Here is a 12,556-nt window from a genome sequence, read left to right on the forward strand (position 1 = left end):
AAAAGATGCTCAAAATACTTTGTACCCTGGATTTCTTTTCTGGGATGAATCCTGTGGCGTAGTGTTTTATTAAGTGGCCCATGTTCACATTTTTCACTAGGGTTGCTCAATATATTTGCTTTGATTTTGCACAACAGGAAACACTACAAAAGATCACCAATCATGTAGTAACAAACATAGCCCACTGAGCCTACCTTGAATATTTACCATGCCTGAAGGCCATTGACTAGATGCTGGAGGGCCAACCAAGGGCATATAAGACTTGGCTCCTGCCCTCAAGGAACCCACGGTCTAGTTGGGGGTCACAACCTTAACATGCAAAATTGTATCTTCACTAGATGGCATATGGTAAATCCCAGAGGAGTGGCTTTGGAAATAAGACTCTAGATTAGTGGTTCTCAACTGGTGGTGATTTTGTCCTCCTGGAAACATTTTTGTTTGTCAAACTAGGTGGAATTGCCAATGGCATTTAGTGGATAGATACCAGGGACACTGCTAAACATCCTGCAATGCACAGGAAAGTGTACCACAACAGTCCAAAAATGTCAATAGTGCTGAGGTTGAGAAACTGTTTTAGATGATCAGAAGGGTGGAAGACTAGTGGGGACCACAGCAGCCACAGAAAGTTTAATGCTGGAGAAAAATGATAACTAAAGGTTAGTTTGTATCAAAAATAATATTACTCAGGTTGAAAAAAACGGTATTGGTCACACTAAGCTAACAGCAGTCACCTACATCTGCCTTGATGGCATGTGCTCCAGAAATGCACTATAGATTGAGCTGAAAACCAAGCTGATAGCATATTGGCATCTTTCAAGAAAATTGCAATTTAAGTGCAACATCGCTTCTTCCTCTGCAATCAAAGTCAACAAGGAATATAGAAGATTCATTTCTTTACTTTGGCAAGACATGAGTCTGTTTAACTTACTGAACCCCTTGGATCAATTTCATTGGCATTCACTGTGAGCAATATTGAATATTAAATGCCCAAAGAGATGAATATCTGGATTACCAAGTAGGCCCACAGTCTCCATGTTATAATATAGTAATTAAGCCCTTGAGATAAATCCTTGGTATAAGATATATTACTAAATCATAATTAAGTCCTTGGTATATAACCATACTTAGTCCTGCATTGAAGATGGACCAGCCTCTATGTACTCCAAGGACAAGGACCTTATCTGCCTTAATGTGTAACACATAGGGCGCACTTTATAGATGTTTGCAGGCCATAGAAGGGAAAGGAGGGAAACAAGAGGATAAAGGTGGGGGAAGAATAAATATTAATACCTAAACTATAATGTGAGTTGATAGAGGACAGCTACAAGCTTAACAAGTCAAAGAAGAACACAGTCACCCCTTGACATACAACTTCAAGCAATGTGGCCAAAGCCGGGCTATTAAGAATGAACAGTGACACACTTCTCAGTCTAGAGGGACATGATCAGAAATTTGCCCCTCTGGGGACAAGATAAGAATCGTATAGGTTAGCCGGCCGGGCGCGGTGGCTCAAGCCTGTAATCCCAGCACTTTGGGAGGCCAAGACGGGCGGATCACGAGGTCAGGAGATCGAGACCATCCTGGCTAACACGGTGAAACCCCGTCTCTACTAAAAAATACAGAAAACTAGCCGGGCGAGGTGGCGGGCGCCTGTAGTCCCAGCTACTCGGGAGGCTGAGGCAGGAGAATGGCGTAAACCCGGGAGGTGGAGCTTGCAGTGAGCCAAGATCCGGTCACTGCACTCCAGCCTGGGTGACAGAGCGAGACTCCGTCTCAAAAAAAAAAAAAAAAAAAAGAATCGTATAGGTTAATTTTTTCAAATTTATGTAAATCATTTAAATTATTTTAAATGTCTTATTGTTGGACATTTACATATTTTACTGTGTTCATCAGTCCTGGTATTTCATGGTATTCTAAGGAGGCCCCCCTCTTTTTACATAATTATATCTCTGAAATTGGCCATGTTTTTGTAGTTTAATAGCTGCATGTTTTTCTTTTTTTGTTTTGTTGCATATAAAATAATAGTGAATCTTACAACTGGTGACATCTTAAATTGGATAAAGCATGGTATAAATAATGCTACAACAAATATCCCTAGTTTTTATTGTATGCATTCTTGATTATTTCTCTGGGATAAAAGTCCAGAAATGCAATTTCTGGGCTAAAGGGCATTCCCATTTTGAGACTTTTCATGCATACTATCAACTTGTTCTTTAGAAAGATGGAACTCAGTCATTTTCCCGCCAAAAAGATATTGTTCATTTCTTCAAATAGTTTCCAGACTGTTGAACGAAAAAAAAAAAAACCTCAATGTTGTTCAATTTGTGTTTATTTAATTACTAGTAAATTTGAATTTTTATCATGTGTTCATTACTCATGTATATTTATTCTTCTTTGAATTGCTTGTTCATGTCCTTTGCCCATTGGCTAGCAGAAGTGCCCTCTCTTCCTGTGAATTTGTTAGGATACTCAGGAAATATGTGACAGATACTAAAAAATCTGCTCCAAAAATTTTGCCAGTTTAAATGGCCAAATATGTTGGCCATTTTATGTTGATATTTTATGCCCAAAAATTTTTATGTTTTATTTTGTGGTTTTATGTTTGGAATGACTTTCTCTACTTTCCTATTATATTAATAGCCCCAGATCTTTTCTTTTAATTATTTTCTTTTCACTTTTTACAGTTAAAGTTTTAGTATCTGTCTTGAGCTTACTTCCAAGAAAACTAGAAGACTGAGCCCATTTCCCCAAAAAGTGGTTAGCATTTGTCTGAATGCTGACTAGGGTTTGCCCTCTCGCAATAAAGAATTGGCCCAGAGCACTGGAAGGAGAGCTAGGAGCCAGGTGTCTTTATATGAGGGGGAGATAGGGAGAACCTGGGGCCATCTGTTTCATCACCTGTACCTATGCCCATCAGTCCTCATGGGTTCAGATAGGAACATCAATAAATAGGGAAGGATGAAGAAGAGGGTGCCTGGAAATGCTGTTCTTTCATTGGACTCTTTCTGCTTGGTTTCTCACTTCTTCAGTTGCTGCTAAATTTGGGACCCCACAGAAGTTCGGAGCAGCCTGGATGAGTTCCATTTCCTGAACCCCTAGCATGTTAAGACACAAGGAAATGCCAGCAGAGGGTTACGGAAGTTGTGGGGTATTCCAAATGATTACATTGAATAACTAAAGTTTTATTATGGGTACCTCCTCTCAATCCTGCCAGCGTCTCACTATGACTGTTTCATTTGGAGAGAATGCCAGAAGTCTGAACTTGAGGCTTCTCATGAATGTTGGTAGCCCAGGCCAGATGATTCACCACCACCCTTGATCGGGAACTGGCTGGGCCAGCATAAGCCCATCATTTCTGCAGCCACATTGCCCAAAGCACAGAAGGCAGAGCCCTCCCCTGCTATCGCTCTTGCCTCTGTTCTCAGGTTTTCCTCTTCTTTATGATCTACAGATTTAGGAGCCTTGTTTCTGTCAGAGACATCTTCCTTCTACCTGATACTTGATTTTCCTTTTCTGAGACTAGATTTAAGAAACTGATAGGAGCAGAACTTAAGAAGAGACCCAGAAGATCTTTGGGCCTCCTGGGATTGTCCAGTCCTTGACCAATGCTGCAGATTATTCATTGTCACTGAACGACAGACACTTGTGTTGCTTCTTTTCTCCAGCTGCTTTCAGTGCTGAAAGAAATGAACTATCTTGAAGCCAGAGAGATGACACACATCCCTGAGACAGCAGCAGCCATATTCTCCTCCAGGGATTTCTATCGGCAGCTTGTGGCTAATTTGGAGTTGATGGCAAATTGGTACAATAAGGTTATGAAAACTCTGCTGGAGGTAGAATTTCCATTAGTGGAGGAAGAGCTGCAAAATATTGATCTCTGCCTCAGAGCAGCAGAGGAGACTTTGAACTGGAAAACAGAAGGTAACGGCACCATCTGAAGTCTGACAAAAACATGGAGATTCGAGGATCTAATAAAGTTCGTAGAACCTCCAGTTATTCCCTGGCAATCTTATTTGGGTTTGAAACATAAGTCTGTCTTCTCCTTTGACACATATCCAAGCAGAGAAGGCAAAAAGAGTTGGTATTCCTTTTCTTTCTTCTCTATGGATATAGTTGGTAAATTTAGAAAACCTTGCTGCCGTGCATGTTGGGAGGCTCAGAGGTTGCATAAGATCTCCTACAGTCTCCAGCATATATTGGGTTGCTCCACGAGTGAGAGCTCTTACTATATTATCTTTGTTATTTAATTTTCTTAACTAGATTGTAAACATCTTAAAGCAGTATGCATTGACTTCTCTGGTATCTCTCAATTCAGTATACTTTCATTGGCTGATTAGTACGTGCAGGATACTGTGTGACAAACTAGAGAGATTTGAGGTGTATGGGACACGGTCTCTACCCTCAAAAAGCTCACATTTAGTGGGGACAACAGACAGATATACAACCTAAGTTATACGGAGCCATATGATGACTTTCATGAAAAGCCATCATAGAGTTAAAGTGTGACCAATCACAGGAGAGGGATTCACAGGACAGAATCACAGGAGGGAATCACAGGGGAGGGAGATTAATTCGAACTAGGGTCCTCAGAAGGGTTAAAGTTTGGAAAAAAAAAAAAAAAGGATTACAGTTGATTCATGAAAATCTTAGAATGCCATATTAAGCAAGTTAGAACTTTAGTTCATGTGCAAGAGGAAAAGACATTTTCAAAATTTAACATGATACAAGTGCTTAAAACATGAAAAGAAAGATTAACCCAAATAAGGTCATCAAGTCTCACTGGTATTTGGATATAAAATTGAATTCCCTAGCAGCTGTGCCAACTTTTGTGTGCTTGGTAAGTAAGCATTACCCCTTTCTCTTCCTCCATAATCAGCATCATGGTAACGGTTGTCTTTTTAATACAACTAGGAGGGAGAATATTCTGATGATAATGAAGTTACCTGTATAGAAAAGTCTTATAACACTCGCAAGTATTAAATCCCTACATTTCATAGCAACTAGCCCTTTAGCTGTGCCACTGCAGGCTGTTTCAATTAATTCTATTTCTTTTGAGGAGCAGGCATTTGTGATTATGTCACTCAAATCACCAGTAGTATTCATGATCTTGAACAAAGAATTCAGAAAACTAAAGACAATGTGGAAGAGATCCAAAACATCATGAAAACATGGGTGGCTCCAATATTTAAGAGAAAAGATGGAAAAAGAGAATCCCTTCTTTCTCTGGATGATCAGCATGATCGAATGGAAAAATACTACAATCTCATCAAGGAATCTGGCCTTAAGATCCACGCCCTTGTTCAGGTAATAACCCAGCCACTCAGGCGCACATACAGTAAGTTTAGGGAAAGCATCAAAAAGTGTTTGTGTGCAGTAAGTGATTTGGAAAATGAGGACAATCAATAAATGCAGTGTCTTCTGAAGTCAAGGATAGAAGTTTAAGCTGATAGCAAAAGACTAAAGCTAATAGATAAGGCAAATGAAAAGTTGCATTTTGGTATCGATGTGTTGAAATGATTACTATCTTCACGATGGCAACACTTAATAGTCACATGACTTCGGTCTTACACCTGCCCCTAAGGGAAGAGAAGAAGATGACAAGGGTGGAATCCTAAATTATCCACTGCACTAACCACCCCCATCCCAGCTTGCCCACACAACCTAGTGTGGTCCTCCAGCATCATCCTTACAACCCAGCTCCGTAGAACCTAAAGAAACGAAAGGCTACCATGGTGTCCCTAACTGTGTGTGATAAGAGGAAAAAATGCAGAGTGCTGCACTTCAGGCAGTAAAGCTCTGCCCTGCATTAGTGGTCACAGAAACTTGATGCTCCATCATCAAAGACCAAAGCTGCTTTGTGAACAATGGGGAAGGATTATAATATGGCCACCAGCTCCAGCCTTACACAAGTAGCCACAGGGCAGTGTCTGACAAGTTGACTTCTGTGGAAAGTCACAAGTGAATCACAGCTGTTGTCTGTGGATTATCTGTGGTTTGAAGCACAATAAAAATGTTGAGCCTTAAGCACTAATGATTGCTAGAATTAAGAGAAGATAATTACCCCAATTTTGTCTTTGAGAGATAAAGAGTCCCTCAATTTGATGAAATTTTTAACCCCTTCTGTCTCCACATCCAGTAAATCAGTAGCTATTGTAGAACCCAGGCATCCACTTTTCATTCATCTTTCTTTCATCTGACTGTTCATTCATCCACCCATCCATCCATCCATCAACTGTATTTCCATAGCTGTCCTGGGCACTATATCGAATACCAAGAAAATGTAAGATATAGTCCCCTCTTTGAAGTAGAAGAAAATCATCAGGCAAAAACAAGAAACTACTTAAGATTTTAAAAGTCTCAAATCTGGCCGGGCGTGGTGGCTCATACCTGTAATCCCAGCACTTTGGGAGGCCTAGGCAGGCGGATCACAAGGTCAGGAGATAGAGACCATCCTGGCTAACATGGTGAAACCCTGTCTTTACCAAAAATACAAAAAATTAGCCGGGTGCGGTGGCGGGCGCCTGTAGTCCCAGCTACTCGGGAGGCTGAGGCAGGAGAATGGCGTGAACCCCGGGAGGCGGAGCTTGCAGTGAGCCAAGATCAAGCGACTGCACTCCAGCCTGGGCGACGAACGAGACTCCATCTCAAAAAAAAAAAAAAGTTTAAAATGTATCTATCATCCATCTATCATTTATGTATCTATCTATTATTGATCTGTCACCTATCTATATGATGACAAATGCTCAAATCCATGCTCTTGAAAGTCAGAATGAGAAAAAATTTAGACAATTAAATTGCCAAATCAGTGAGACAAGCACAGTGACCTAGAGAAAAACACATATTGTAACATTTTAATTATCCAGGGGTCAACCAGAAAATAACCAAAAATGGCCACAAGCCGAAATACTTACCACAAAAGTCTCTAAAATTTCAGACACTTTAATAATAATTCTTATTATAACACAATAATAGTAGTTGATATTTATCTAGTATCTACCATACACTACTGCACAGTGCCAGGCACTGTCCTGAGCACTGTCCATTTCATTTAATTCTCATGAAAATCAGATACTTTCATTATTATTTTATTGATGAGAAAGCGAAGGCACAAAGAGGTTAAATTAATTGTCTATAGCTGCCCAGCTAACAGGAGGCAGAACTGTCTGACTGCAGCTCTGCATTTATCCGATATATTACACAACCTCCAGGGTAGTCATAAACGTCCCTGAGGTCAAATACAAAGCTTAGTAATTAGGCCTTAAATAATGTTTGCCTTTTGATAATTTAAATATTTTTAGACAAAAACCACTGAACAGAAACTCCACGAACAGAAGAAATTTTTATCTTTTTCTGCTAATTGGTACATAGGCACCCATCACCCAAGCAGTGTACACTGTACCCAGTGTGTAGTCTTCACCCTCACCCCCTCCCACCCTTTCCCCTGAGTCCCCACAGTCCATTGTATCATTCTTATGCCTTTGCCTCCTCATAGGCAGTTCTCACTCCCACTTTTGAGTGAGAACATACAATGTTTGGTTTTCCATTCCTGAGTTACTTCACTTAGAATAATGGTCTCCAATTCCATCCAGGTTGCTGCAAATGCCATTATTTCATTCCTTTTCATGGCTGAGTAGCATTCCATGGTGTGTGCATGCGTATAGATAGATAGATAGATAGATAGATAGATAGATAGATAGATAGATAGATAGAAGATAAAAATTGAGAAGAGAAATACAATAATTTCTTCTGTTCGTGGAGTTTCTGTTCAGTGGTTTTGTCTAAAATATTTAAATTATCAAACGTTATTTAACATATATACACACACCATACACACACACACACACACACACACACACACACACATGCGCCATGGAATGCTACTCAGTCATGAAAAGGAATGAAATAATAGCATTTGCAGCAACCTCGATGGAAGTGGAGACTATTATTCTAAGTGAAGTAACTCAAGAATGGAAAACCAAACCTTGTATGTTCTCACTCATAAGTGGGAGCTAAACTATGAGGAGGCAAAGGCATAAGAATGATTCAATGGACTTTGGGGACTCGGGGGAAAGGGTGGGAGGTGTATATATATATATACACACACATACACACACACACGTATATATCACAATTTCTTTATCCACTCGTTGATTGATGGGCATTTGGGCTGGTTCCATATTTTTGCAATTGCAAATTGTAATGCTATAAACATGCCTGTGCCATCTCTTTCATATAATGACTTCTTTTCCTTTGGGTAGATACCCAGTAGTGGGATTGCTGGGTCAAATGGTAGTTCTACTTTTAGTTCTTTCATGAGTCTCCACACTGTTTTTCATAGTGGTTGTGCTAGTTTACATTCCCATCAGCAGTGTAAAAGTGTTCCCTTTTCATCACATCCACACCAACACCTATTTTTTTTTTTTTTTGTTTGATTATGGCCATTCATGCAGGAATAAGGTGGTGTTGCATTGTGGTTTTGATTTGCATTTCCCTGATCATAAGTGATGCTGAGGATTTTTTCATGTATTTGTTGGCCATTTGTTTATTGTCTTTTGAGAATTGTCTATTCACATCTTTAGCCCACTTTTTGATGGGATTGTTTGTTCTTTTCTTGCTGATTTGCTATAACTTGATTTTTAAAACAGCATACCCAGTAACTGTCTATGTCACTAATTCTTCTTCTATGATATCATGTGTAATGTTTAATTGTGTGGATGCACCAGGATTTGACTAACTCATCCCACTGTTGGATATTCGGGTACAGCTGATTATTCATTTATTAAAGTTGTAGTATAATATACATGCAGCACAATGTACAGACAAAAAGTATACATAGAGCTTGGTGAGTTTTACAAATGTATACGCTCAGGTAACTACCACAATACAGAACACTTGCCGTCACCCTAGAAAGTTCACCTGTCCCTCTTTCCAGTCAATACATCTCCGTTCTCCTGCCAGCCTCAATCACTGATCAGCTTTTTGTCAATATAGAGCAGATTTGTCTTTTCCTATAAATGGAATTACGTAGCATGTTCTCTTTTGTGTCTGCCCTTTTTAAATCTTAGCCTAGTGTTATTGAGATTTATCCATATTGTTGCATTTATTTCGAGTCTAATTCTTTTTATTGCTAGAATTCCATTGTATGAATATAACAGAATTTGTTCATCCAGTCCCCTAATGATGGTTTTTGAGTTATTTTGGTTTCTGACTATTATAAATAAAGCTTGTATGTACAGTCTGACATAAGTTATTCCATGGACATACTTTTTCATTTCTCTTGAGAACTGCAGGTTCATCAGTAGGCATATGTTCAATGTTTGTAAGTAATAGCCCAGCAGTTTTCAAAAGTGATTGTGTAATTTATACTCCCAGTGGCAATGTAATAAAGTTCAGTTGCTCTACCTCTTCACCAAATTGTGGGTTTGTGCTGTGGGTCTTTTAAATTTTTACCATTTTAGTCAGTGTGTGCTGGTATCTCACTGAAATTTTAATTTGTCTTTCTCTGAAGATTTATACTTCTGAATATTTTCTCATATGCTGATTGACCAATTATATGAATTATTCTATAAAGTGTCTAAGTCTTTTTCTCATTTTAAATGGATTGTTTGTAGTTCTAGGAATCCTTTATAGCTTCTGGTTACACATCTTTTGACAGATACATGTATTGTGAATATCTTCTCCAAATTGGTGGTTTACCTATTTTCTTATTGATATCTTTTGATGAGAAACAGTTTTAAATTTTCATGTGATTTAAATGCGATTTCCCTTTTTTCCTCTTGTGGTTGGTACTTTTGAGTCCTAAGGAAACTAACAATCCCAAAGATTGCAAAGACGTTCTTTTGTTTTTTCTTTCAGAAGCTTTACAGTTTTCACTTTTTTATTCAGGAGTATCACCTGTCTTGAATTAATTTTTGTTTAGGAGGTTGTAGGAGTTGAACTCATTATTTTCCATATTAACATCTGCTTGCTCCCATACCGTTAAAAATAACTTTCCCTTTGAATTTTTTGGCATCTTTGTTGAAAATTGATTAATTGTATAAAATATTAATATAAAATATATATGTTAGAAAATACCAATGCCACTTGTTCTTGATTATTGATCAAGAGAAAATTGATTATTAATAAGTCTGAAATCAGGTACTATATGTCCTGCAACTTAGTTTTTCCTTTTCAACATCATTTTGACTAGTATAAATTCTTTACATATTCACATAAATTTTAGATTCAGCCTGCCAGTTTCTAGGGGGAAAAAAGCTAGATGTGATTTTGATTGAGATTACATTAAATCTGTAGATTAATTTGAGGAGAATGAAGATTTTTAACAATATTGAATATAGCAATTCATGAACACAGCATATCTCTTCACTTAGTTAAGTCTCTAATTTTTCTCTGCAATGCTTTGTAGTTTTAGTGTAGAAGTCTCACATATTTTCCATTAAATCTAGCACTAAGTTTTTTGTGTTTGCAGTTCTACAATAAATGGAATTGTTTTATTAATTTTATTTTCCAATTACTATCAGGTAGTGTATAAAAGTGTCATTGAGTTTTACGTTTTGATATTATATTCTGTGATCTTTCTAAAATTATTAGATGTAGTAATTGCCTTGTAAATTTAGGATGATGATCTATATAAATAAGTCATTTGCAAATAGAGACAGTATTACCTCTTTATTTCCAGTTTTTTATGTCTTTGTTTTTCTGTTTGGCCTTATTGCTCTGGCTAGAACCTTCAGTATAACGTTGAAGTGGTGAGAGTAGAAATGCTCGCCTCATTTCCAATTATGTGGAGACACATTTGGTAATTCACCATTAAAATTTTAGCTGTAGGGTTTTGTGGATGTTCCTTATCAGACACAGGAAGACCCCTTTTATTCCCACTTGGCTAAAAGAGTTTCATCATGATTACACGTTGAATTTTATCACATGATTTCTCTGCATCTCCTGAGGTGGTTATATAATTTTTGCTCCTTTTTTCTGTTAATGGGCACATTGTTTTTTTTTTTTCTAGTGTTGACCCCAACTTTGCATTTCTGAAATAAATGCACTCGGTCATGTCATATTAATCTTTTTATGTATTATAGAATTTGATTTGATAATTTTAAAAGATTTTTGTTCATGTGTTTAAGAATGACATTTATCTTCCACTTTTATTTTCTTTTGATGTTTTTGTTTTGGTGTTAAGATTATGCTAACCTTATAAAATGAGTTGGGAAGCATCTCCTCTTTTATTTTCTGGAAAAGTTTGTGGAAGGTTGGTCTTAACTCAACCTTAAATGTGTGATAGAAGTCACCGGGGAATACTTCTGGACATGGATGTTTCTTTTGGGGAAAGCGTTTAATAATTATTTCTTTGGTAGATGAAAGACTATTTAGATTTTTTGCCTCATACCTTTATTAGTTTATGCAAGTTGTTTTTTTCAACAAACGTTTTCATTTTATCTAAGTTATAAAGGTTACTGGCAAAAAAAAAATTGTTCATAATTATTTTTTGTTATCATTGTGTGTTGGCAGAAGAGCTGAGGCAGGGCTTGCTTGTCTGTAAAAGAGTCTTGGAATGTGTCCTGGTTCCAGGGTCTAAAACCCCTTGTGGCCTATGGAACATCAAGCTCTGTGCCAAAGGGTGGAAGGCTGCCCTGCCACACTACAATCTAAGCTCAGGTGTAAAACCCCTTGTGGCTTGGAGAGAACCCAGGGCTCAGGGCATAAAACCCCTTGTAGCCTCTGGAATGTGTCCAGACTCACTGGCCCCTTGCTCCCTGCTCTCCCAAGATCATAAATTGATTGTGTCTTGAATTAGAAGAACCTGTTCTCCCTTATCTCAAGTAGTGGAACATATGCTAAACCGTCACAGCTACACTTGATGCACCACTACCTTTCTATCCTCACGTCCTCACCTGTCCACCCCAACATCCACACGTCCTCACCACCTGCTGCTTTGTTTGATTACCAATAAATAGTGTGGGCTCCCAGAGCTCGGGGCCTTCGCAGATTCCAAACTGACATTGGCCCCTTGGACCCACGCTTTGTACTCTTAACTTGTCTTGTCTCATTCCTTTGACTCCGCTGGACTTCGTAGGCACCATAACCTGGTGTTTGGTCTGATCACCCCAACATTATGTGTCTGTGGGAGCTGTAGTGCTGCATCCTTTTTCATTCCTAATATTGGCAATTTGTGACTTGTTTTTCTTGGTCAGTTTTGCTAGAGTTTTTTTCTTTTTCTTTTATAAATCTTTTCAAAGAACCAAATTTTGACTTTGCTAATTTTCTCTATTCATTTATTTTCTAATTTTTTAATTTCTGTTTTTTATTATTTCATTCAAGTTGTTTTAGGGCTAGTTGCTTATCTGTTTTTAGCCCCTTAAGGCGTAAACTTAGGGTCTTGATTTTAAGCCTTTCTTTCACATATGGGCATCTGATGATACTGGTTACCCTTTTAGGAGTGCTTTAATTCCATTCCACAAACTTGATCTACCTCATTTGTATTATTATTCGGTTTTAAATGTTTCTTTTTTTCTTTTTTCTTTCTTTTTTTTTTTTTTTTTTTTTTTTTTTTTTT

General features: G+C 38.0%; 1 protein-coding gene across 1 annotated transcript in view; it reads left to right on the top strand.

The window, feature by feature from the left end:
- The window catches only part of DNAH9 (dynein axonemal heavy chain 9), a 381,759-nt gene that overhangs the window by 51,566 nt on the left and 317,637 nt on the right, over positions 1 to 12,556 (top strand). The window contains 2 exon segments of the mRNA XM_017855172.1: positions 3,666 to 3,921; positions 5,063 to 5,304. Coding sequence (XP_017710661.1) covers positions 3,666 to 3,921; positions 5,063 to 5,304 — 498 coding nt within the window.

This window comes from Rhinopithecus bieti, unplaced genomic scaffold, assembly GCF_001698545.2.
Source record: "Rhinopithecus bieti isolate Rb0 unplaced genomic scaffold, ASM169854v2 scaffold_40077, whole genome shotgun sequence".
Taxonomy (NCBI): domain Eukaryota; kingdom Metazoa; phylum Chordata; class Mammalia; order Primates; family Cercopithecidae; genus Rhinopithecus; species Rhinopithecus bieti.